This window comes from Epargyreus clarus, unplaced genomic scaffold, assembly GCF_041222505.1.
Source record: "Epargyreus clarus isolate Ecla_fem2 unplaced genomic scaffold, WU_Ecla_fem_2.2 ptg000014l, whole genome shotgun sequence".
Lineage (NCBI taxonomy): Eukaryota > Metazoa > Arthropoda > Insecta > Lepidoptera > Hesperiidae > Epargyreus > Epargyreus clarus.
This window is the reverse complement of record NW_027332222.1, coordinates 6,675,955-6,703,635: the sequence shown is the minus strand read 5'-3', so window position 1 is coordinate 6,703,635 and position 27,681 is coordinate 6,675,955. Positions and strand designations below refer to the sequence as shown.

Genomic DNA, 27,681 nt, shown 5'->3' with positions numbered 1-27,681 from the left:
TTGTTTTTGAATAACTTTTGTAGTGAATAAAAAAATGGATTTCAAAGTGAAAAATCTTTACCTATGAAGAGGGCTGTATTTTGAAAAAAGTCTAAAACAACTGTACCCCTACCATGAGTTTTTACGTGTCGACAAATATGACTGTTTTGGTATTTGTTTACGTATTGGCCCATATTATTTCCAAGTTCCGACACAATCCGCTAGAGGCGCTGATGGGAAATAGTATGGGCCAATACGTAAACAAATACCAAAACAGTCATATTTGTCGACACGTAAAAACTCATGGTAAGGGTACAGATAGTGCAAAAACGGTGACACTTTTACTGAGTTAATATTTTTTCCCCAGAGAGGTCAGACCCTCACCTATGTTCTCCCCAAGTTTGTCGTGGTACTTACGGGACACCCTGTAAATTCCCAAAGTCCCCAATATTATAGTTGTTATAGTGTACAACCTGATTTAATTAAACTTTTTGTTAATATAAAGCTACTTATTTTAAAAAGTAAAAAGCAATGCATAAACTGTCAAGCGGCTTGTAATACAATTTTTTGTCAAAATGTTTACTAGTATTTTATAGTTTATTATCTGTTCAATATTTTCGATTTATTTTAGTTTATATTATTTTCCTCTGGATAACTTTGCTAACCCTCTAAGATGGGAGGTAATTGTGAATCCATTATTTCATAAATACAGTAACATATTAGAGTACCAGTGTCAAACGATGCTGTATAATAGAGCCGTGGTCGTATATAAGGAAGAGATAGGATAGGGGTACGCAGCAAACATGTCAAACGAGCTTGCAGTCCTTCTGCTGGTAAGTGGTCACTGCCAGTCATAGATATCTGTAACCAACTCCATACAGAGCATCAAGTCAACCTCAAGATAACTCTAAGCCATACACGCTATGGTCTATCGGACAGTTCACCTACGCAGGTTCAAATGTACAGGTCATCCGCACCTCGGTAGCCTGTATGGGGACATTCCGGTGTACCGTACGGTGTTCAGTTCTATAGCGATGGCATCGATTGAAGACTATGACGTACCGTACGGTGTCACAAGAAACCATTGATTTTTGATCTTGCACCGGACCTTGCAGTTTTTGGACCGTGCAGGCGCGGTCCAAAAACTGCACAGGTCTATTCCCACACACCGTCGCATGTATCTGCGCAGGCATACCTGGACAGATAGACCTCTTCGGTGTACCGTACTTTACCGTAGTGTCTATGGCAGGCATAAGACTAATGTAACTTAGTCGGCATCCTCACCCTTCCATAGAAACGTAAGGACTGCTTCACGATAGAAATAAGTGTGATGGTTATACGTTATCAGTTCTATAACCTTCCAACTATAACTATAAATGACATCCAAGTCCTTACTTTAAAATTAATCTTTTTACCGCAGACGAAACTGCTGTCCTAGTGAACATCAGTGAAATGATCGACTTAGCAATCGGTACGCCGGAGGTAAGAAATCTTAATTTGTTTTTTACTACCTTTATACCTGTCTAGTGTCGTCTTAATGAAATTTTTAATGGCCACTGAGCCGTGTGATGCGTTGTACTGCAATAAAAAGCAATATAATTATTCTTTAGTGTGACATTTCAATAGATACAACAAAATTACAAATTAAAGTTCGTGTATGGTAAAGGTTTTTTTCTTAATGTAGCTGCAACATTTAATGTCCCATTGATGAGCACGGGTATCTCCCCACATCTGGGTTAGTGTGGGTTCGTATGGATTAGTGGTCAATTCGACCGACGGCTTTTTCATACCGTCCATATAAGATTTGACAATTTCTCTCCAATTGTACAACCGGAACCAACGACTTGAAGAGCTCCGAAGCAAGACAGCGCGTATAAAAAGGGACTAACGGTTACCCATCCAACAGCAAACCTAACATGACGTTGCTTAACTTTGTAAATCTTTGACGAACTTTACAATAAATGCACAAAAGATTCAGTATTTGTACGTATTTTACCTTTGACATTGATAATAAATATATTTCTAAATACACACAAGACTCTTAGCATCTGTATGTATTTAACTTATGGGTAAAATGAAATGTAATAATTAGTAAGAGCCTTTCATATAGTTGGTCGTTAAAATTAGGTCGCAGCCGTATATCATCGTGAGTGTAAAACAGCTAGGAAAGTCCTGGAAATGCCTAAAATAGAACAATGAGATCATACCTTACAACTCCTAACCTAAATGTGAATTCGCGTAATGACTCAACGTGAATATGCACAAAATTGTCGTGCATTTATGCATGTTACTCACTGAGTGATCATAAATTTAGGAAATATGATGTAGAATTTTGAAAATTGTAGTATTAATTTAAGAAAATACGCCCGGTGAAAAAAGTGTAGTTTTAAAAAAGGTTATAAAAGCATAAAGTTTACGAATACATATCCAAACGAAATAATAAAAAAGTGTATGTAGGAATACATAGTTACTTATGTATGTATGTTTGTACCTACTTATATACTAAATGATTTAATAAAACTTACAATGAATAACATTATTCCATAGATATTTCAATTCAAAAATAAGGCACATTTATTCGCTCTTGTTCGTTTCCTATAATGAATTGGGAGAAACATTATTGTATCATTTTGTAGACGTGCATGAAGTCCACTTGGTGATAAGTGGCCGCTGCCACCCGGAGACGCCCGTAACAAACTCCATATAGAACAGAGATTTTGACTGAAACTGATCACAGACGCATCACCTCTCTTGAGGACTAAAGTAGTCGCCTCACATGTACCTTAGGGGACGTTCCAAATAATTGATGCTCTGTTACTCACAGATAGGTGTAGTCGACTTCGGTATGCTCCAAACTGTGCTGCATTGCCTGGCGCAGCAGCTCAGAGTTCTGGGCAAGAATGTGGAACTCCGGGGCAGTGTCGGCACGCTGCCCATGGGCAGGGAGAACGCACAGACCATCGCCATCAGCGAGTACATCGTGGACACGGAGGAGACGGTAACAGAGATACAATTTACCTATTCGTTTCGTGACAAATTGGTAAATGGTGTTATAACAATACATTGCACAATTTAGGCAGAACATTTTAAGTATTGTATATCTCAGGTACCTTATCGCAATTAGCCGTAACATAATTTAAAATCTTGTAAACAAACATTTTAAATTGTATATATTTCGATGGAAACCACCATCCTGTCTTAGATGCGATGGCTTCTTGATCGGAAAAGGAGAAATATATTTTTTTTCAATTTTCTGCTTAATATGTGACAATACAAAAAGTACCTATAAAAAAATATTCCTTTCTTTCAGGATCAAGAACCAAAAATTATAAAGAAGGCTGAAGTTAGTAAGTATCCAAAATTATTTGACAAAAATACCAATAGATATAGTATGAAAATTAAAATTTGCTCCTATTTAAAGACACAAAAATGATTATAAGTATCGCTCGATTTTCTAAAGTAGATATTACAAACCAGACCAGTACCCATGTACCATGAGTTTTTACGTTTTGACAAATATAACTGATTTGGTATTTGTTTACGTATTTGCCCATACAATTTCCAATCAGCCACCCTAGCGGATTGTATCAGAACTATAGTGTCAGTAACGTAACATTAAATGTCTAAATTGAGAAAATGGCGCTTTATGTTTTGTCTCTCTTTTTTGCGAACATGTGAGGCAGTCAAAAAGACTTAAGCACTTACTTATTGTTACGTTTACTCAGTCTACTGAAGCAAACGGAACAAAATAATGGATTGAGTAAACATAACGTAAAATTGTGGGATGTTTTAAAAACTCATGGTAAGGGTATAGAAGTCCATGTTCAGCTTTCAATTCACGTTTGCTACATAAAATAGGTTATTACTGAGATTTTCTGTTGCAGCGCCTTCCGTGAGCGTCGCGCCCGAACAAGAGACTATATTAGTTGGTAAGACTTTATAATAACTTTGTGCATTATCATCTTTGGCGCCGTTTTCCGCCTAAGATTTTAATAATAATAAAAGATATTATTAGTTATAAAAGAATATTATAATTGGTATTCGTCTCAAACTGTACGCTTTAAATAACTTTGAGTAAAATTCAACAAATTTTCAAAAATAATTTTATTCAACATTATTCAAATAAAATGTTCAGTTTTAACAGTTTGTAACACAAACGACCTAGTCGATATTAAAATTACTAACATCAAATCAACTTACACATAGTCCCGTCATAGTTCTGAAACCATTTAATTTAGTAAGTGTAGAATAACATAGAATTCCTAATCAGTGTTGGGCAAAATGAAATCTAACTACTGATTACTAACTACGATTACATATAGTAATAAGTAATTATAACTACAGATTACAAAAAGTAACCGTAAAAATACGTGTGGCACTCGGAGACTGCCGCGGTAAAGCTATTGCATAGCATTTTTTATCAACTTGTGCAAATTGCAAGCGTGATATTTCAAAAAGTCATTAACCCGTCAACTGGCGTGTGCGCCCCGGGGCGCACAGATCGCTACTAAAAAGTATCACCGCTGTGCCGGTCGGAGTGGGGGGTGTTAGGGTTTTTTCGTTACGGAATTTCTGGATTCGGTCTCCACGCTCAAGGCCCGCGATAGAAGCTATGCAATAGCTTAAAAGTAGTTAGACATTTTGATTACTAACTACTAATTATTATTGTAGTTGCAATCACGATTACATGATTACAGGCTGTACTCCTATTCCACGTTTTATTTCATTGCAAAATATAAGTCCATAAAATTCAAATAATCCGTAGTTATAACTATTAGATTGCAGCAATCAAATTACATCATGTAGTTTGATTATTTATTGTAGTTAAGTTATGTTACGATTAAAAGTAGTCAACTACAATGTAATCATAACTACATGTAGCTAACTACTTTCAATCGTAGTTAGTAACCAAATTACAAAGGGTAGTTAACTACGCCCTACACTGATTTCTACTCACCTGAATGAATATGTTATTAAACATTTATGTATGTACTTGTTATTAAAGTACCTAATTTTAAACTTCTAATCTTTTTTTTCAGTGGAAAGGATTAAGAAAAGCGAGTCACCGGGTAAGTTAGCTAAATATTTAGAATTCCAAAGAAAGGAAAGCCAAAATGGACCACCATTTTGAAGAACGCTTCATCCTAGGAGATTTCTAAGCAGATATTGAAGCCATACTTATAAAAATAATCTGTTCTTATTTAAATAGTAGGTAAGTTTTTTGCTAGCACCTATGTAGCACTAGACCTATGTAGCAGGGCGAAAAATATTTATAAATTAACTACAGTAGAAAATAGATCTTAATTTTTTTTTCCACAGTGATACAAAGTCCTCCTCGCGCGCATTCGCCCCCTCCCCAGCCGACACCAGCGCCCCCCACGGGGCTCACGTCTACGGAGAAACTATCGCTCGTGACGCTAAGCAAGTTTAACTTACTGGAAAACGCGGTCGAAGATCTGAAGAACAGGGTCTACGGGAGCATGCCGAAGAATGAGCAGATTTTGGAAGAAGTCAGGTTAAAATTTTAACTACATTCTAATCCGGATTTTTAATTTATATTAATTGGTAAGAGGCTCGTCTTGCATTATTTTATAAAACAGAGCTTGCAATCCATCCGATGATTAATACGTCACTGATCACACATGCTATACCAGTCCCAAAGAAAAAATGCTGCAAGCGCCTCATATGTAAGTCAGTCGACGTCCACACTCTTCTACCACAACAGAATAGCTGTAGAACTCTTGAAATAGGTACGACGCTGTTGAACCATCATCCTTTAATATCATTCCAGGTCACAGACCAACCTAAAAGCGATAACTGACATGTGGACTTCGCTGAACGTATCATCACGTCTCGAAGCAGCTGAGGCCGGTATCGCTAAACTCAGCTCCCTAGTTCAAGACTTAATTTCGGAGACCACCGCACTACAGGAAGCACTGCAAAGGAGAGCTTCGAGAACGTAAGTAGACTGTTTTACATGAGAATAAATTCCAATTTTCTAGATATTGTCATTGAGCCACCTACTGGGCACGAGGGCTGTTTCATAACGAAAAAGGTTCATACCATAGTCCACCATGCTCGACAAGTTAGGATTAGTAGTATTCACAAATCCTCGGGAACTTTTTTAGACATATAACAGACACACGAGTGTTCGTCATGATTTGTCTTTACGTTTAATACGCTCATTTTTTTTATAATATAGGAGTAGCAGAAGATCATGCAGTCCACCTGATGGTAAGTGGCTACTGCCGCCGATGGACATCTGTAATCAACCCCAGATAGGATTAGATATTTCTACCTGAGGTCGGCCTGAGATGCGCCGCTACCCCTGAGGACTAAGCTGGAACGCCTCGGAAAGTATGTCTTCCTTACCACACCCTTCAAAACGGAACACAACAGCGCCTAACACTGCTGTTATTAGGCAAAAATAGGTGTGGAGGTGGTGCCGCCGGAGTCGAACCACAAAGGGTTCGACCACCTTCGAAATGTTCATACATACAAACTTATGTTCTCTAGACCCCAATTAGAAAAACCAAAATTTATATCACTAAGCTGTCCTGCTATGGAAATAAACAGCTCAAGATAAATTAATATTCAATTTCCGCTACCTTCAAGCTAATTTAACTGTGTAAAGATGTCATCTCTTTTGAGTGATGTTCCCATCCAAGTTACCTAGATTAAGCTTTACAAATAGACGCATAAAAAGACCAAAATAACGACATTCCTCAACCCATCCTACAACCGACCACAAACGTCTGACATTAGTTCAATATCTTGTTACATGCAGTGTCGAATAGAATCATTGTGGTTAAACCTCTGGCCTACAGGCGATCGATATGTTAGAGCTGTCACACACTATGAAGATACTTGTTAAACTATACTTATACACAGCGTTATACACAGCGAATATTTTAACTCATCTTTTAAATAGCCATATGAAATTTTATTCGGAACTAAGTAAATATTATATTAAGAAAAATATGTCAGTATATAAATATTATAGTAGTTTCACCGTATGAGAGAACATATGCCATGTTTTGTAAATGATCGAATTTACTGCTGATATAAATTGTTTATATAGTTGTCGATAATATTCGGTGTAATGACAGACATTCACGTAAATTACGATTATTAAAAGTAATCTACTGTAAAGAAATTGACAAATGACGATTTTTGCTAGGCAAAAGTTTGGATAGATTGATTATATTATTGAACAGTCAACTTGAGTAATCATCTGTCCCATAGCAACATACCAGCCGAACACTCCTACATAGCCTAAAAACTTCCAATCTACCATTCTCCAGGCCATCTATCGCGCCCCCTCCACCTCCGTTACCAGAGCTGGCGCCGCCACCGCCGCCAGCACCACCGGCGGCGGAGGACGAGCAACCCGCGTGCGCCACCAAGGACGAGCTGGCGGCCTTGCAGAGCTACTTGCAGAGAACCAGGGGGGACTTGGACAAACTCACTCATGCATTCTACGCGGCCATGGACGACATACAAGCTGCGATAGGTTACGTAGCTGAAGTAGAATTTGTAATATTGATTGGTTTGGACATTGTTTTGCAATGGTAAATTGGATGTAGGAAATGTTTCGAAAGCTAAGAATTTGTGTTGCTGTTTTATTGGTTAATTGTTATGGTGGATTTGACGTCAAAACCTTTCGGGCGCTCTGCAAGTCAGGAATTTATTTCTGTTTATGGGTTAAAATAAGTGACATATCTTTAACTATAACTATTCGCTGTCCTATCCTTTCCCTATTCAAGGATTTGTTGGACATCTGTTGAAAATCAGGAAAAATCTGCTGTAGCAAGTACTGTTATTCATAAATAAATATCTTTCATTCTATTAAACAAACACATAGCTGATCGCCGATAAAAAGTGAGCATGTAACTAAAACTAAATAAAATCAAGGATAATACCTGAATGATAATCAGCATATTTTTGCATTCCAACAGAGGGGATACCAGAACCGCCACCGCCGCCGCCACCTCCACCACCACCAGCGGTAACTCCGGCCGCCACTCCACCACCACCACCGCCACCGCCACCACCAGGTTTTAAAACATTTTTTTGATATTATAGATGTCACACACGAGCATGCAATCCATCTGATGGTGGCCACTCTACCTGAGGTTAGCCACAGATGCCTCGAAGTATTATCACCCTTTTTATCCCTTCAACCCAGATCTCTACAGCGCTTAAGACTGATGAAATAATCCAGAAATATGCTGGTAGGTAGATACGCATACTCCTGTTTGCATAATATTTGCATAACCTAGTAGTTCTCAAGTTCTTAGTAAGTATGTTACGAAAATATTAGACGCTGTTTGCTATTCTCTAGATATTTGTAGATGATAATAACAGTTACTAATAAAATAATGACATGAGAGATCAGGATCACACATTATTAAAGAAAATTATATTTTCACTCTACAAAATGCGAATTGTAAGACTTCACACACTTTTCGGATTGTTTTGAGAAGTATGCGTATATGACATACACGTAATGATATTTTAATGAAATGGGTATTACCACATAACTTTTCAAAAATCAAAGGTGCATTCGTACCTGGGATACGAATCTAGGATCTCCCGAAGAAGAGGCTGATGAGTGTCAACAACTAGTTAAATCACTATCACTGCTTAACTATAATATACACATAATAACATTAATTTAATACATAGAAGAAGATACAGAACCCCAATTAGAAATAGATATTATGACTTTCGTCGACCGTCGTCCTAAATACGGTTTAATTACCAGTTGTATTTCAGCTTTCTATTTCCGTACATAATTTAATGTGTGCATTAAAATTAGCACATACTAACATAAATATTATTAATATTTATATTTATATTTCATATGATTTATTCTTCATAATATTTTAAGTTCGATGCAATGCCGAACAAATATAAATAAAGTAAATAAATAGTAGTAAAGTATCCACAAATTAAATAATAAATATTACAAAAAATATAATAAATAACTTTCCGTGGTGCTCGTTTCGGCAACATATGTGGCATTAACCAATTATACTTTACGATGGTATCCAAGTGAGTACTTATTCCTACGTCTCTCCCAGAGACATCTAGAAACTGAGTATAAAAAGATTGCACACATTAGCGAATGTGAAGAATCTTTTTAAACTACTTACCATTCTAACTAGGTTCTTTACTTTAATAACTATTTATACTCTTCATCGAAAGTAACATTATACTTATCTTATTAAGAACGGCGTCCATCCGCCTATCCAAGACAGTCGTTCACTGCGGCGACTGCGGAGCTGGTGGCCAGGATCAACGACCTGGAGAAGAAGTTGAAGGAATGCTGCGACAGTATTGGCAAGAACGACGGAGTCATACGGGACCAAGTATGCATATACTTTAATAATAATGCCCAGGAATAATTATGTTGTTATGAAACGGAGGCAAACAGATCGTTTGTCTTCAAACAGCAGCAGTTAAGCTGGTTAGAGGTCATTGGCCCACTTACACCACTAAAAAGACTAAAGTTTTATCTGAGGTCAGTCACAGGTGCTACCTCCAGGGTGATTTTTGTACCAACATATGATTGAAAATGAAATTGCAGCACAAAATACTTTTCTTAGAATTAAAAGAGTCAAAAGCATAGTCGCTAGCCAAAAGCAAACTAATTATCATCACCTTGGAGGGGATTTGGTGTGCATTTTTAATTTTAGTTGAAGCCCAATTGCCAGTAATAAATCAATGATAACAAACTCACTCTTGTTTCTAGCTGAACTCCTTCCAAGACCAGCTGGAATACCTAATGAAGCAGGTTGCTGCGTTGACATCTGATATAACGGCTGGGAAATTATCACCAGACCTATTGAAAGACTTGCAAGGTATTTGTGATATTTATTTAAACAAAAAAATCCCAATAATGCTTATAAATTACAATTCATACAATAACCACTAGTACAATATCTCTTTAGCTCTTTATTACTACAAATATAGTTCTGTCTTTCTTAGAATGGGTATTTACTTCTTCGTAGATTTGAAGCCAAACATTTTTTGCCTTCCATCAAAACCCAAAAAACTTTAAGAAAGCCAATTGGTATTTATACAACCCTTATTCAAAATATTTCCAGCTCTCATGCAACTATTCCAAACGGTCCAAGACATGCAAGAACAACTGAAACAAGTGCATGAAACAGCACTGCAATTGGCCGCGGAGAAGGAAGATCGGCAATATCATATGAATGTTCGTATATAGATATCCTTTATTTCGCTTGCTATATATTTCGTGAAAGGGCATTAAGACTCTCCAAATTTTGGCACTGCATTTTTATACGCAACAACTCGAGGGTAGGCCACCTATGAACAGTTACAATGCTGGAGGACGTCACCAATGTATGGCCAGGACTTACTGAGCACATTATTCTCGATAATACCTACTGCAGGAGGGAGTTTATTGTCGATTAAAAACTAATCAATACTGACTTTACTTTTTCCAGGCTCTCCTGGAACAAATTGAGCTGCTGAAGACGATCAAGCTGGACCGCGAGGATATGGTTGAGGCGATGGCGGACAAGGCGGACCTGAGGATGCTGGCCCGGAAGGTCTCCCACGACCAGTTCGACCTCGCCTGCGACGATCTGTCCAGAGGATTGGAACATGCGCTTGGGAAACTTAATATGCAAGTAGGTTATGTGTTATTTATACAAATTAGTAAGGTATTATGTATAGGTTAAGTTAAACTCTGTCCTTTTGTTTTATTTGCTGGTATTACAAATTTTTGTCTCTCATAGTGATGACGGTTCCTTGCCCTGAAAGACACCTACGTTTTTAGAATTATAAATTTTAAAACGCAAATCATCTGATACCATTAGGAATAAACTTTTACCTTACTTATCAATTTATACCATGAAATTATAGTGTACCAAACTTTACTTAATGCGGTTTTTTGTCAAATTTAGAAAATTTAATTCAAGTAGGGAAATAATGCTGGCGATTGCTTTATTTACGTCTTTCATTTATTCTTTCCGTTTTTACTACATGTTTTATAAAATTACTAGCGGACCCGGCAAACGTTGTGTTGCCATATAAATAAAAAATGTTTAATGGTGCACTTAGGGGTATGAAAAATAGATAGTAGCCGATTCTCAGACCTACTGAATATGCATAAAAAATTTGGTGAAAATCGGTAAAGCCGTTTCGTAGGAGTACGGTAACTAGCACTGTGTCACGAGAATTTTATCAATATAAGATTTATACACGAGACGGATGTTAACAAAACTTGACCACACTAACTCATATTGTAGATAAATATTAGAATACTGTATTTACCCACCTATGCACCGTATAATAAAATAGGTTTTACCGCAACATATAAGTAGAATATCCTACTTATGTAATCAATAAAATAATCACTTGCTGACTTCATTTTTCTTATAAGTGACATCACCGCGGATCTCTTATTAGACAAATATTTATGTCAGACTACTACTTACGATTATTTAAACATGGCTCAAACTAAAGTTAAGTAAATATTTACAATACATTACGCGCAAATATTAAAACCCGAAAAATACTATTAAAAGTAAAAAATGTTTCATTTTCTTTAATCTACTCCTTTTCTATACCTATTTCCGTTTCTACACGTAGGTATTTCCATATATGAAAATGAAACTTTACTCAGTTCTTGATTATTGCAATAAAATTTTTATGAGTGACCGTTTTACTGGTAAGTATCTACTTCCCTATTAGGCACTATTAGATCGTGAAACTCCAATTGACCAGTCACCATAAAACTTGGCATACCCATATTTCTCATTGCAAAGGTTGTATGCAATCTACTTTACTTTAACTGGCTAAATTACGACCGCTTACTTAACTCATAATCCATCGTCCACGTAAGAAAAGTCGCATGCGGACGCTAATGTAGATATTACGTATAAAATGTTTAACAGCTTACTGCATAATCTAATTTATCAGGAAGCGCTGTGGCAACAAGCATTGGACGACATTCAGCGCGAGATCGAGACGAAACTGGACAAGATGGAGTTGTCTCCTGTGAAGGACTTCTTCAACAACAAGCTACGGCAACTGCAGGAGAATCTGAAGCAGATGGCCTCGCTGCGGCGGGAGGCTGAGGCGGCTGGCACTAAGAAGAAAATACTAAGGTACTTGAGAGGAATTGAACTCTTAAATAGAATTCTTATTTATGCTAATGATTAAATAGCTTTTGAACAGTTTACAAGTAAGAAAATCATTGGTACTTTTTTTCTAAATAATACTTCAACAGGTAGGTTACTTATAGAATGATAATACCTATAAAAAGTCAAGAAAAAGGTCTTTGGATAGTTATTTTACGTAACAGCGCAAAAAAATCGCTGCATAGTAGGAAATTTCGGTATTTTCGTGATATAAAGATGCCTATATAAGTCCTTTAACCATACAGACAGAAATACAAATAACATAAACTTAGTTATAAGAGCAAGGCTTCATGCAAGGGAGCTCCTACTACAAAATATTAGTAAAATGTCACTATTTTGTATCCTTCATCCAGGGATGTCAATTGTATATCGTGCGACGCGAACGCCATGATGCAAATGGAGGCGCAATCTACTATTCCAGCCGGCAGACCAATGCCCGCCAATATGTCGTTGAAACCTTACCTGAGCTACGAACTTGGTACGCAAACTTTTCAACAAAAGCATTCCTAGAAGAAATCTTTCACTGTAGATAAACTGATTTTTTATTTATTTGAGATTTTAACGACATTTTTAACATGACATATTATATTTATTATACCTATTACTAGTAATCTATGCCTATTACAGATGCTATTCGAAAGTCACAAGCAACGAACTTACCCCAACGCAATATGCACGACTGGGAGGCCATAGACAAGCAAATGATTAAAAAAGAACCGCAAAAATCCAAGTACAAAATAAATTATTATTTTTGTGTAAAATAAATTCATATTCAATCCTACTGTTAAGGTAACAGTAAGTAATGATAACAGGAAGTCATACGAAAGTAATCTTAACAAAAAAATTAGGTGGGGCGACATCTCATGGTGGCGCTCCATAGGTCCTGGCGACGTTTTCTTTAGTCCGAACTCTATAGTTACATCACAGATATCTATGTATGTTGCAGCCAAGCGTTTAAAGGTTCTTTATTAAACAGTGATGCTCGGGTGTTTTCGGCTTCCTATGGCCGCCTCTGGAAATACATTCTATTAAAGTTATGTCCCAGAATCACAACACCCATTCCCTAATTCTTATAACTTCCTTACACCAGATCGGAGACCGACAAACACCTGTGCAACCGCTACTGCGGCGGGTCGCACACGGTGACGACGGCGGCGCAGCGCGTGGCGCGGCTCGGCCACTTCGTGAAGCAGTGGGGGCCGGAGGTGCTGCCGCTGTCCAGCGGGCTAGCGGCCGGGGATGATGGCAGGGTATTTGTTTATACTGAACATCTTTGTCCCACTGCTGCGCACGAGTCTCCTCTCAGAATGAGAAGGATTAGGCCCTAGTCCACCGCGCTGGCCAAGTGCGTATTGGTAGACTTCACATATCTTGGAGAATCTCTCAGGTATGCAGGTTTCCTCATAATGTTTTCCTTCACCGTTTAAGCAAGTGATAATTAATTTCTAATACGGACATAAATTTTACATCAGAGGTGCGTGCCTGGAATATGAACCTCGGACCCCTCGATCGAGAGGCCAAGTTTCTTAACCACTCGGCGATCACTGCATATCGGACTCTCTAGGATCTAAGGACGAAGTCTGGAATACAGTAGCAAACAGTCAGTCGTTATTTGCAGATTTTTTTCTTTCTTTTACCTAATCCTAAGTGTTCTCTACCGCCTAAGGACATCAGCATTATAGCCGTTTCATCTTTGAAATTTTAGTGCACTCAAACGATTCCATTAAATTAATTCGAAAATTGCTTTCATAAAATTACCTAATTACCTATGTCTAAATTCACTTTCGACGACATAAAAATAAATAACAATAAGGGTAGTAATGTGACATTATTTATGTATTGTTTTCCCTAACTATATTTCAGATGTACAAAGTCAGCACAAATGAAGGAGCCAGTGCTGGCCCCGGTAAGATATAATTAATTTTTATTATTCACAATACATAATCTATGGAAACACTGGCCTCACTTCATTGATCTGTTGTAGGTGGCGCTGCAGAGGTACCTTGCACTCCAAAGGCGAAATCGAAGAAAGGCGAAACACCTAAGCCACCGCCACAAAAACCAGTTTCGGTAAGAATTACTCCAGTTTAATTTAAGTTGACATCAATTTTAGAGAATTTGTTTGTCAATTTAGTGGTATTTTAAACTAAATGTAAAGCGACGATTGTACTTCGGACTAGTTCCTATTTATTTTTATCGAGGTATCGTATACACGCAACGATCACGTGACTTGAAACTTTATGACTCTTGCCTACCTCCATTAATACCGGACTAATTTAACAAGGCATCTCGCACAAAAGCGGTTACATTCTTGCAATCCATATACGATACAAATTACGTGATACACTTACTTCAACAGCAGTCAGGACGGCCGTTGAGATACTAGTATATTCTATTCACGACTTATAAAACTATTTTACGCTTTACAATACAAAACACTGTTCAGTCGGGAAGAATAACGTTATATTTGAAGTATTCCAAAGTGTCGCGACATTCTACTTTTACCCTCATTCTATACAATTTCAGACTATTATAATAGATATATTTAATATATGTTACTTAATTATTGATAAATATATGATTTAGTATATTTATAAGATATTTAAATCAAGAATAGACATATTCTTATTAATAATACTTTTTTATAATGTTAATCGTAAACAGTGTTGCCAGCACTTTTTAACATACGATACTAAAAATTTCGTATTTAAACAAGCCCTCTGAAAATATTCCCATTATATTCAGTATGTAGTACTGAAAACTGGCGATAAACTAAACATTTCTAATAAAGTTAAATAAACGTGGTGGTTTTAATTCACCTCTTGTACTTTTATGTATTATTCATTTTTCAGCCGGAATGCCGCTGCTTGGAGGGAGGTTAGTTAATACATCATTTATTACTATAACATTCATTAATAATTAAATTCATCATAATATTTTATAACGAGACCACTTTCTTTCAGATAGCCCGAAGAAGGGTTAGAAGATATAATTTGTATTATTATACAAATGATTTATTATTTTGTATGTACTATTTAAATAATGTTAACAATAAAATCATATTATGTTTTGTAAACAAAATAAAAACAACAATTTATTGTATCACGTTGATTTTATTGGTAAATCTATTACCATACGATCCTACCTCACAGAAATATGTGAAAACACCACAGTACTAAAACTAAATCGTCTTTTCCTGTCACATACACTAACAGAATTATTAATTACCAACTAAATACCGACAAATCGAAATATGTACAGAAGACAAATATATATTTACATTATATAGAGAAATATTCCAGCACAGAGAGAAAATTAAATGCAAATTCAAGTGCAACCAACAATCTTATCATTTGTAGTGTAAATGAAAATAAATTCAGTATAGCAAAGCGATCTAAACGCGTCAAATTAATACTAAGCTGCCAACGTTGATAATAAAACACTAAGCTTACTATTAAGCATACACAAAATTGTATAAAGCTGTAGTCAAACATTAAGAAAAGGTACTAGTTATTATAATGCCAGTTATACACAATATATGAAGGTTTAGCTTATTTTCTTGCTTACAAATAATCTTAATGAACATTAACTATTTGCCACTCTAAAACAACTTGCACCTTAAGAATCAAAATGACTATATTAACACGTTAGGACCTCTTTCTTGTCACGCGGGCTAATGTCTAACCCGCATGCGACGGTAAATTTACTGCAATCTCACCGCGACTTGTATGTGGCCTACACGACAAGAAATGTATGAAATGGTAGGCACACACGTGCAGTCCAGTAACGCAAGCGAGTGACAGGAACCCGCGTGATAGGAAAAATACCCTTCTTTGAACGACAGCTGATGCATCGCTGTCACACACATTCAAACGGCATATTTACATAGAGACTTAAGAAATAAATTGAACCTCTGGTAAGAATTGTTTCACATGTTACAATCCAATGTTATTATTTATAAACAGAATATGTTTTGATTCATTATTAAAGCGAAAAAAATGTAGTCGCTTAAACATTATTGATACTCACACACAAGAATTCCTTGTTATTCACATATGTTATTGAAACCCAAAGAGTCTCAATATCTTCGAGAAGTCAGCAGTCTTTATTAATAGACATAATTAAGGTTATTTTGTACCTTCTTACAAGAAGAAATGCTAATAAACATATTAGCATTTGCGCATTACGTAAAAAAATGTTTTTCTGGGCGTCGACGTATTTTGTTATGTATGTGTGTATCTGAGGTCTAAAATACAAATAATCCTAGTGTAAAAAAAGTAATTTACAAAGAGTTATTTATTACACAATACGGCAATATATCATGGACTCAAGTGTCCACAAAGCCCTTAACATAGAAAGGTATTAAATCGTAACAGCAATATTAACATTATTACTACATATTTTAAAATGTATGTTGGTGATTCAAGAAATAAAATTATTTATAATCAAATAGGTCTTATCTAATATAGATAGGTTTAACCTAACTATTTCACAATCATTTGGAGAAAATTCGTTTTATAGGACAAAAGAATGGCTACCCTTCAATAACGAAAATTATAATCATTATCTGACATAAAATAATTCAAAAGATATTTACTTAACTGTAACTCCAATATGTAAATAATTAAACCATTTAAGAAACAGCCTTTTTAAGGTCCCGTACCGTACGGTGTTCAGTTCTGTAGCTGTAGCTGTGGCATCGATTGAAGACGATGATGCGCCGTACGGTTTCACAAGAAAGAGTTGGTGTTTGATCTCGGGACGGTCACCTGCACAAGTTCAAAAAACTGCACAGGGGAGTTACTACCATCTCTTATAACAATATTATTTAAATCATACATTAAAATTTCGTACCTCGTTAAAGTGAGATTGTTTTTTTTAATATTACAATAAGCAGTTTTGTATTATGTCGGTCGAAATTATTCATTAATTTCTTTTATAAATTTAACTTTTTAAGCAAAATATGACAATTTTAGTTGGTTTTATACAATGATTAAGCTAAAAATGAATAACGGTTTAAGTTTGTTCAACTGTGTATGACTAAACACAATCAAGACCGTGGTACGAAAGAGATGACCCTAGTTTCGATGTCTCGTTTCCTCTTGGATAAGGAATAGACATAAGACTCATTATTTTACAACACTCGGCAGGAATAAAACAAAACTATTTTATGGAGGTCGTGGTACGAAACAAAATAATGTTGATGCAATATTGAAATAAAACTTTCCTGAACAATGATGGTTTTTAAAAGACCCCCAGGTGATAGGCCCCCAGGGCTGTTCCCAAACACAGTCCGGTGTACCCGCGCAGGCATGCCTGAACACATAGACCTCTCCGGTGCACCCTAGTATGTACGGCACGCATTAGACCTCAGGCACAGTTTAAATACATATAGAAAGACTAAAATACAACTCAATTTTAATGAATTGCGTTACCCTCTGCCCTATAAAACCAATTTTCTCTTTCAAGCGGCTTGTCCACGACAGCTTTAAAGCACGACTCCTAAATTTCTATACATATCTACATAGGGAATAGATTATTCTATCTAGAGAATGTCAATACAAGAAAAGACAGTTTAAATCTAAGTATCAAAGATTGTATATTGATAACGCGCGTAAGCCAAACAATTTCTTCATACTTGACATTGTCAAACGCTCTTTAAAAGGTAGATAGATTCATTATTAACAAGGAATTAATGCTTTAGTTTATCTCAATTGCTCCATAAAATTAATAAATCCTTAATATCTCTAGTATCATTATTGTACTAAAATTCAACTTCATTGTTTCATATTATACAATAACAAAAGTTCGTTATATGTACAGACATTGAGCGTATCATACACGGAGCGTGGCAGACAAAAGTATTTATTTTATACAATGTGTCTGCCAATATATTGTAAATAAAAATATAATTTTGTCTCCCATGATATGCATCTAACACTTTCAATGTCTGTAAATATTTAGTGGCATATGACGTCATATTACAACCATATTTGTAGGTTTACTTAGAACAAGTGTAAACCTCTTATCCTTAAAACACTGAACTCATTCATTTCGTCGTGGACGTTGCGACACACTATAACAACTAATAATTCATTCCCCTACCAACAAATGGACATCGGATCTATTATCTGGTACTAAGACAAAACATCTAGCGATACATCTAATCAAACATATAACACAAAACGAATATTAGACATACATTTATGTCCATAGGCAATAAAATGCAACAGTATTTTTGTCTCAAATTAAAAACACTTCAGTTTCGCTGACCACATTAAATACGATTATAATTGACAACACTATAACATGGAAGAAATAAATCAATTTAAACTAAATTGCGATTAAAGTTATAAATATGGCATATAACATTTTTTTTACCAAATGGCAACAACGCCAAAAGAAAGGTTAAGTTTTCAGTATACCTACTATGAATGTATATTTGCGGAGTCGGCTTTTTTCAAATAGAAAACATTGCGCAACTTAAGCTTCTATACTATTCGATCAAATACTTTTTTGTTTCGTTGCTCTTTCCTTGTTTTGTCGCTTTTAATTCTGCCACTAAACATAGACCCGAAATCCATTTACCACTAGGCGAACGCTTAAAACAAAGTTAATATTGAACGCTAGCGATGCCTGCCGCGGCCGCTGTACGGCTTGGTGTCGCGGCTGTAGCGGCGCGGCTTGCCGTCGCACGCGCCGCGCGACCGCTCGCGACGGTCGCGCTCGCGGGACTTCTCCTTGTCGCGTGAACTTCTGGAAGAGTACACAATTCTGTTATAAATCTAGTGTTTTATTACATTATAACACTATTGTAATTACAAATTATACCTATATTTCATTTGTAATTACAAGAAATAAAGAAAAACTTAAGGTAATGTAAAATTTACAGATAAAATAATGAGTGCAAATCATTGCTTCTACGTAAGGTCCCGAAAAAATTCTAGTTTTATTTTTGTTATAATGTTCTTCTTTAAAAATACAATAAACATTAGTTTGAAGGGTACACTATTTTCTTAGAATAATAAATAAATCAATGTGTGATAGATAACAGCATATGGAGCAAAATTAAGGGCTCAAATTTATCCAATGTACTATCGTGTGTTTAGGTTTAGATGTTTCAGTATCATTACATAAAATTTGTAAGTTCGCCGCGACAATATGACATTGTAATGTATATTTGTAATTATTAAAGAAAAACCACAAAACGTAACTAATGTCGACAAGGAAGTTATAAAAAAATCGCCTATAGACAATAAAAATGAAAAAAAAACATCTTAATTAAAAACCACGATATTAGACCATGATCCAAGTATGATCCATGTTAAGCAAATTACCTAGTTTCGCCAGCGGAGCGACTGTCGCGCGACTTGCGCCGCGGGGGCGGGGCGGTCGCGCGGGGCCGCGGCGAGCGCGACCGCGACCGCGACTTGCGCCCCTTTGGCGAGCTGTGCACTGACTCCCGCTCGCTGTTCAGGTTGAAGTCATCAAATCTGTATTATGAAGTGAACGCCGCGTGCGAGATACGTCAATGTGTGGCCATTCGGAGCGTAGCGACCGTGACGCGAGACTGCGACCACGCGACTCGAAACGTATACTGATTGAGAGCGGGTTAGTGCATAATTACAAATATGGTTTTAAGGTTTAGGAGGCTATCACAATGTTTCCTGATGATTTGGAAAAATCAATACAGCTAGCTTTCGACTCACATTTATAACACTCGTTGCAGTGTGAGCAATAAGTTCCTACTCAACACTAAACAACGTATATTATATACTTATATTATTCGACTTCTAAGATCCTTGTTTAGTGTGGTGGCCCGATAAAAACTTTTTTTATTTTTACCACGCTTTTATTACCTTGGGTTGTATCTATGTATGTATATGTGTTTATATGTATGTAACGGAATCTTTGAACTTGATTTTTACCTACTTTGAACGGTCCGATTAATTTAAAATATTGAAATATCAAGAAACGATGACAATACACTATTTTAGTAATTGTATCCCATTCTTCTCATCAGGATCGTCAGGAATTATGATATATAGTATTAACGGTTTTCCTTGTGCGATTTTAGCGTGGTTTTTAGTTTTTAAACAATAATTATTATCGCTGTCGCCCATCGCCATAACTAAGCATGCCCGTCAATAGTAACCGAGATCACGTGTCACAGTCGCACGTAACGGTCGCTATGCGCCGAATGCTACCTTCAAATTATTAAACTATATAAACAAAATTTAAATAACGTTGTACGTTATAGGGTTGTTAAAATTTCGATATTAATACAACAATGATCCTCCAACAACGACAGTAATAGTCCAAAAATACGTCACAATATAGCAGAATTTTGATTACCAAAAATGCAAAATGTATTTCACATTTAATGTATTAATGTATTGTAATTTTAAATGCAAAATTAAACAATATTAAAGTTTATATTGAAAAATTCAATGTGCATAATATTATTAAGGGATAGATATTTCAACTGACAACCCCAATGACATAATCTTGAACCAATCAACCTAGCTTTCTTGGATCACTAGAAAACCTCGCGCTGCATCAACACAAAACCAAAATGCATTTAATGATCAAAAATTAACGTACTTATTTTTGGGCGCGTGGTCGGAACTATGACTAGAACTGGAGCTCGAAGATGAGCTCGATGAGGATGAAGAACTTCTAGACCTGGAAAAAAGATAAAAACTCAATTATAGGACTATTTTCGGACTATTAAAACCAATTCAAAAATTATGAATATTGTAATAAAGCTTCTAAGCTACATAAGTTATGTATCTCAAAATAACTGATATAATAAATATAGTTTTTTAGCCAAATTGTATCCCAAAAATACGCTCAACAAATTATTGTTAAATAAAATTGAGCAATCTTGCATATTACCTTACACGGTAAGACATTTTATGAAAGCTTCCGTAGTAAATTTTTACTATTAAAAAAGAACAATTTGTATATAAATAATAATAATAGATATATGACGTACAATCGTATAAAAATCTACATAGATACTTATATACATAGATAAGTTCTATTAAAATGAATTATCGACTTTACATATTTCAAAATATTCCATGCATACTATACATTACCTATTTATAAAACCGACCTTCTTTTACTACTCTTGGACTGCCCGGATGGACTCTGGCCATTTTTATCTACTAAGTCGGATCCAGCTTCTTTAGAACCAATGCCATCCTGAGATTGGTCTCTGGTATCTAAAATATTTATATTTTTTTTATTTTTAGTAACAAATAATTGCCTTTACTCAAAATTAACGAATTTTTTTACATCTAACAATTTTCGATAGCTTTTCTACAAATGGGAAATATTTTTTAGAAATCGTAGTTATTAAATCAATTATTGTGATTGTCCCTTTTTATTATAATATCATCATCACTAGCTTATTTTCTTTCAATAATTCATGAAATGTAATATTTAAAATAAAAACAGATAATCCTCACTTGGTCATCGCTTACCATGTTTTGATGAATTGCCTTGTTCTCCGTCACTTCCCCACAAGTCATACTTAGAGAGATCAGCTTCATCGCCAGACTCCTCTTCATCCTCGCCACCATCCTCACCATCCTGTGAAGCACCCCCTTTACCCTGAAACAAACAATCCGCAATAGAAAACATTGCTTGTAACGAAAGAAATCAGCCATCGCATTTGATCATACAAACCTTTTTCTTACGTTTATTTTTCTTGCTTTCAGCTGATTTTTTATAACTTCGGTCCGGCGTTTTCACTGTCAATTTAAGCCTATTTAACAGAATCGGTTTCGGAAGAGCGAAGCTCTTGAAATTCCCTATCACAGGCGCATTCTCGTTGACTTGAGACGGTTGATTTTCGTTTTTACTGTCATCTGGATTACAAATATTCAGGTTTATGTTTTTTGCAACATTTGGCGGTATTACCACTGGACCAGGATCGAACATATCACTTAAAAAAGGCGTGTCGCCTGTATTCCCATCCATCCTTGCTAACTGCCTCTCAATACTTCCTTCTCGATTACTTTCTCTCTCCCACTCTTCATCGTTTGTCAAATTTATGGTTTCCACTTTTTTATTTTTGTCTTCATTACCATTATCTGTTTGTTCATTATTTTGTACATTATCTGTCGTAGCCGAACTTTGATTCAGCTGCTGTAGATTTTGCAGCGCTAATAAAAGCGTATTAGTGTTGATTCCTGATAACAAAGTAGATAGATCCAATTGCTTGTTCTGTGAGGCTTCACCAGATTTGTTGATTTCAACTGACGAAGTACTAGAATCTTGCAAAGAGATTGATTGTGTATTGTTTATTGTTTGATTGTTGATTTGTTCATTAGCTGACTGTTCCGAATCACTTTGTTGAAAATGTGAGTTTTGTGCATAAGACATATTGGTAGACGGCGAAGTCCGACAGCGTTCTTGAGATGTTGCTGATGACTTTGGTGTGGATTGTGGCAGAATAGTTATCGACTCTAATATTTGTACTCGCTTTGTTGGACTTATGTGTTTGGTTGAACCATCAAGCTGATGTCCTTCTCCCATACTTTTAATTTCATTTGACAATTCCATAGGAATAGGAATTGGTCTGTCTGATGTTAAGTGAGTTAAATGTGTTGAAGTATCACGTGAAAAAATTTGGCACATATTTTGTTTCATATTGTGATCCACAAAAGCAAAATTTGACGTTTGTGTATTTGGCTTGATTGGCGTTTCTTTATTTTTTTGTAAATTATCAAATAATCCTAACAAATTTTCACACCTGTCTCTAACCATATCCATATTTATGTTACTTCGATTGACATTTCTACATGAATCTGTATTATCTGAGTAATCTGTATTATTTAATGATGTAGCCTGTGGGCTTACTAGGCTCACATTATTGGAGGAAGGTACACATTGCTTCGATGTTGGTGATTCTGGTGTATCAGTATTATACAGAGCATCATCATCTTCATCCCACTCTGTTTCATACATTTTCCGTACATTATCATACTTCTCTAGTTCATTACTTCTTTCTGGACTCCTTTGTTCTTGCAGATTAAATATATCTGTGATACTTCGGTTTTTGTTAGCAGAATTAGATTGTACCATATTAAAAATGCTAGACGATTCTTCCATTGTTTTAGTATATACAGTAGTTTGTACAGGATTATTAAATACTCTGGATGTGTTGTTTACCGACACACTAGTCTGTGTTAAAGGTAAAGGTTTATCAAATGAATGTGTCGGCTCTGGTATACTTGTGAATGCATTTTGTAATGGTTTATCAAAAAAGCCAGGGGGTCTTTCTTGTGTGTTTACTGAAAATGTAGCTTGTTGTGTTGATTTACAGTTGAGGAATGAATTCCCTGATTTGTTTGTATATGTAACATTGTGTTTCGGTTTATTTATATTTGGTACACAATTTGTTTTTTCTGAAGGTGGCACATGACAAGTGTTTTGCACTGGGTTCCCGAAATTATTCATAGGTAGTTCGGTTAGCGTAGTATAATTATCATTGTGTACAGGGTTTCCAAAAGTTTTAGTTCTTACTGGTTTTTCTGGAGTCTTTGCATATGAAGATTGATGCTGCTGAGGCGGTCTTTCTATTGTTGTTGATTTCGCCCAAACATGTGTTTCAACTGGTGCTGGTTTGTCATAATTTGATGTAATATGTGTAGTCTTTGCACATACATTTGTCTGTACTGGTCTATCAAAAGGCATATACAGTTTGGCAGAGGCAAATGATTCCAAATCATTTTGCACAAACTCATTTGTACTTTGGATTGCTGGCTGTTTAGCTGACACATACCCTTGATTTTGGTTAGTGTAAGACTCTACTTTATTCTCTGTACAATTAAGAACTGGATAGGGAGGCTCTGGACGAGGTTTAGGTTTAATGAAAGATGTTCCATTACCTTTAGCCCAAAATCCCTTTCTTTTAACATTATTTTTAAATTCCTGATAATTCCTCTTAGCCGTGGCCCCTAATTTTGTAGGCACATACTCGCTTGAACAACCATCAGTATCCACTATATTAGTTTCACGATTTCTTTGTTTTACGCCCATGTTACGTAAATTGGATGTATAAATATTTCCAGTTACCAGAGGAGACTGTGCTGTGGAATTAAGTGTATTATATCCTTTTAAAGGCTGGACATCAACTGATTGGTAGTTATTCAATTTTGCTGAAACAGGTCTCCTTTTTTTACGTCGCACCTTTTTTCCGTTACCAAATGATCTTGACAGGAAATCTTCATCTTCACTGTTATATGATACAGAACATGAATCAGAATCATGTATGGATTGTTTAGGGGTGTTTGTCTTGCTCACTGGAGCATTTCTTGGTTTTGTTGGCTTAGACTTTACCTCACAATCTGAATCTGGGTAATTGGAGTCTTGGCTATCGCGAGAGCTAGATCTACTCCTACAATTAGATGATGCCGAGTTGCTTCTTGTATGAGACTCTCTGTCTTCTGCTGCGCTCAAGGAACCTCCTGTTTGTTTTGATTCTCCGTCCATGCCCACTATCAAGGTGTCAGCACTCAAGCTTCGTATAAGATGTGAAGATTTCTGAGCTGTTGGGGAATCCCTGTCATAATCATATTCACTTTCTGATGGAATTGGTATTTCATCTGGATTTGGAACTCTTTGCAATTTAGATTTTGTTTTGATTTCAGTGTTTGTGGGTTGTTCACATGGAACAGATGGTGCAGTTACATCCTTTTTAGATGCATCTATATGAGTATCTACAATACAACCAGTTTTCAGAAGACGCTGCCTCCATGCAAATATTGTTTCATACTCAGGGCATGGCTTCTCAAAATATGATTTAAATTTGTCAGTACTGATTTTACAGTTATTGTATACAATGGCAAAAGCTGCAGCTTTCACTTTCTCCTCTATTGTGTAAGTGACTTCTTCTGGTGGTTGTCTAGAAAACTTATACAGGAAATCATTGTTAGTGGATGATACTCTATTTTCCATTACTGGGTTATTGTAGGTCTTAGCAGCCGGCGGTGGTGGAATATTAATATTATTGTAACTCTTTGCAACTGGTGGTGGTAGAATATTAATATCATATTTCGTCTTTTTCGAACCAGTCTCATAACCAGATGATCCAGTATGATCTTTGTCGCCTGTGCTACAAAATCGTTTGCGTTGTTGGTGACCATTTGTTTTGTAGTAAGGCAGCTTATGATCTTGGGTGTTATTTCGATTTTGGTATGGATATTTCCTAAAAGCCATTTTCATTACCGGTACATCACAGATTGAACCATCACTGAGGCTGCCCATGTTTTTATCACAATCTTTCTTTGTGATCTGAGGCATGTTTGAAGGTGGAAGTGGCATAACATGATCCAATTTTATTTCCTTCTGCAGCATGGTTGGTGGCAACTTTTTGTTAACTGGTCCTTCAGTGATGCCAACCTGAAGGCAGGAAAAATTATCTCCACTTTAGTAATGACGCGCTTCAAAATTTTATTTCACTTATTTGTAATAAAAGTATATTCTTCTTAGCTTGTAATTCCTTTATTTGCTGTGTATTTTAAAGTGTGTTGATAGAAAGTTAGTTATTATGTAGTATGTCATGTACTCGTAAACAAAGACATGATTTTATTTGAGTATGTCTCATGTATGACTAAACTTGTAATATTCCTATAAAAATTATATTTATATCGAAGATGCGACCACAATATGTGTACAAGTTAATGGTACTAAATTTATTTTTGGTAAATCAGTGAATGTGAAAAACAATGTTAGTAATTTTGAGTTATATGTAAAACATGACAAATATAATAATATCAACATACCTTGTCCTGTTCATCCTTGCGTTTGCGCTTCTTCCTGCCAAACTCATCATATTCATCGTCTGATGAGGGTTCTCGTCTCCGGTACTCCACGTTGCCACGCTCATTGTAACCCCCACCGTAACCAGTTCGGGCTTCAACCTAAAACAAAAATTATGTGCGAAAAATTTAGTACATGATGTGCATGTAAGTTACAGGCCAAATTTAAAAGGCAATCACATAAAGGCAAAGTGTGGATTCCAGCTTATAAAAATTGTACTGCCCACTTAATAGGTCTAAGAGAAAAGTTCCAATTCCAGTATTACATATACGAAATTTTGTCCCATACACATCGTATATATTTTTGTTTGCTTCATTGTTTTACAAAATTGCCATAGCCTGCCTCATTTTAACAATAATTTTCACGTAATTCTTAATACGAACTCCACCAAAGTTAAAACTAGCTGTAAAGATACCTCCTACTCTACATATTTTAAGTCGTCAGAGTTATATATACATATTACTACAGATACTGATGTGTATTTACTTAATTTCACTCATATATTTTCACTAAAAACCAGTGTTACTTTAAAAACACGCTTACTTCACCAAATTTTGGCGCATTACAGACATTGCACGTCTGCCGCCTAGCCCAGTTGACATTCGCGCATTTGTTGCATTGCCAATCGTCTGCATTGAACAAACCACGGGATTTCTCAGCCGCCGACTTCCCTATTTCCGTGCCAAGTTTCTTTTTAGACGCTTTTCCGCTATCCGGCTTCTCCTTGTTGCAACGATAACATGAAACTCGGCGTGCAAAATTGATATTGCCGCAGTTAGGATCGCTGCAAATCCAATCGCCTTCATTCATTTTGCCGTGGATATATTATAGCTTCGATCTCTACACGATAAACGTATCAAAACACTTCACATAACTTCTGCATGTCGGAACTATACTCTCCGAATGTAAACAAAAGTCTGAATTGACGGCAATCGCCACTTTCAAGAAAACCAAGCTCACTTTCGGAAGAAAAGTAATCAAGATCAAGCTTCATGCCAGCCATGACATGATGCAAAGTACAATATTCTTTCCTCTTGACCATAGATAACTGAACTTCCGCTTGTTTCGGTACAAAGAGAATGTAGGTAATCACTACGCTTCGGTGGTTCGCGAAAATTCAAAAGTTGATATACATTTTTGTTAATAAATTTGTATGTTAATCTAACATTTCACTTCTGTTTGGATTTTATTATCCTTTTTATATCTTACAAAATGTACAACAGCAACTATAACGACGACAATAAGTATGTGTTTATTATAAATATAGATAAAAATAATATAATTTATATCCTTTAAATAAAGTTATTAATTTTTAAACAATACGGATTTGTGTTTCCTCCGACTCTTATTATTTCTATTTACGCAGATTATCCATTTAAATTGTCTTTGTCTTGGAAACGGTACTTTAATCATTTTCATGGTCTGTCATTAAATTAATTATTTGTTGTTAGGTTTACATTATATTTTTACGTACAACTATAAATTAGATATTTGCTGACTTTTATTAAAAATCACATTTTAATTATATTTCTTGACTAATTAGTCAATCTGTTATTCCATGATGAGATAAAAGTGACAGCTGTAAATGTTAATTGACAAGTAGCTGTGCTGTATAGCGATGGGCGATTGTTCTAAAAAAAACAATCGAATAAATCGACAATCGACGGAATCAACAATCGATTGTCGA

At 35.8% G+C, this 27,681-nt stretch overlaps 2 protein-coding genes across 8 annotated transcripts; one reads left to right on the top strand and one right to left on the bottom strand.

Annotated features, from left to right (window-relative positions):
• Positions 1-577: 577 nt before the first annotated feature.
• On the top strand, positions 578-15,260 carry LOC140747329 (uncharacterized). 3 transcript variants are annotated; one of them, XM_073079714.1, is made up of 22 exons: positions 578-659; positions 1,400-1,461; positions 2,804-2,977; positions 3,290-3,326; positions 3,864-3,908; positions 5,019-5,048; positions 5,299-5,494; positions 5,771-5,938; positions 7,284-7,492; positions 7,938-8,036; positions 9,214-9,353; positions 9,737-9,845; positions 10,092-10,204; positions 10,458-10,643; positions 11,938-12,125; positions 12,512-12,636; positions 12,786-12,888; positions 13,249-13,408; positions 14,022-14,064; positions 14,143-14,228; positions 15,011-15,035; positions 15,122-15,260. In XM_073079714.1, exons 1-22 carry the CDS (start codon positions 653-655, stop codon positions 15,139-15,141), a joined length of 2,325 nt encoding a protein of 774 aa, XP_072935815.1. In that variant the 5' UTR covers positions 578-652; the 3' UTR covers positions 15,142-15,260. The 3 variants fall into 3 exon arrangements, 2 of the variants coding, with proteins under 2 accessions (XP_072935815.1, XP_072935816.1); XM_073079715.1 differs by lacking the exon at positions 578-659 and adding an exon at positions 793-812; XR_012102865.1 differs by lacking the exons at positions 12,786-12,888; positions 14,143-14,228; positions 15,011-15,035; positions 15,122-15,260.
• LOC140747327 (uncharacterized) lies at positions 15,252-27,042 on the bottom strand. 5 transcript variants are annotated; one of them, XR_012102862.1, is made up of 9 exons: positions 26,538-27,042; positions 25,958-26,095; positions 21,855-25,574; positions 21,650-21,779; positions 21,280-21,388; positions 20,763-20,843; positions 19,496-19,651; positions 15,767-18,914; positions 15,252-15,720 (listed from the first exon to the last, which is right to left on the bottom strand). XR_012102862.1 is itself a non-coding variant. In XM_073079712.1 (8 exons), the coding sequence occupies exons 1-8, from the start codon at positions 26,802-26,804 to the stop codon at positions 18,785-18,787; spliced, it is 4,731 nt and encodes a 1,576-aa protein (XP_072935813.1). In that variant the 5' UTR covers positions 26,805-27,042; the 3' UTR covers positions 15,252-18,784. The 5 variants fall into 5 exon arrangements, 2 of the variants coding, with proteins under 2 accessions (XP_072935813.1, XP_072935814.1); XM_073079712.1 differs by having other exon boundaries at positions 15,252-18,914; XM_073079713.1 differs by having other exon boundaries at positions 15,252-18,914; positions 19,496-19,627.
• Positions 27,043-27,681: the final 639 nt, after the last annotated feature.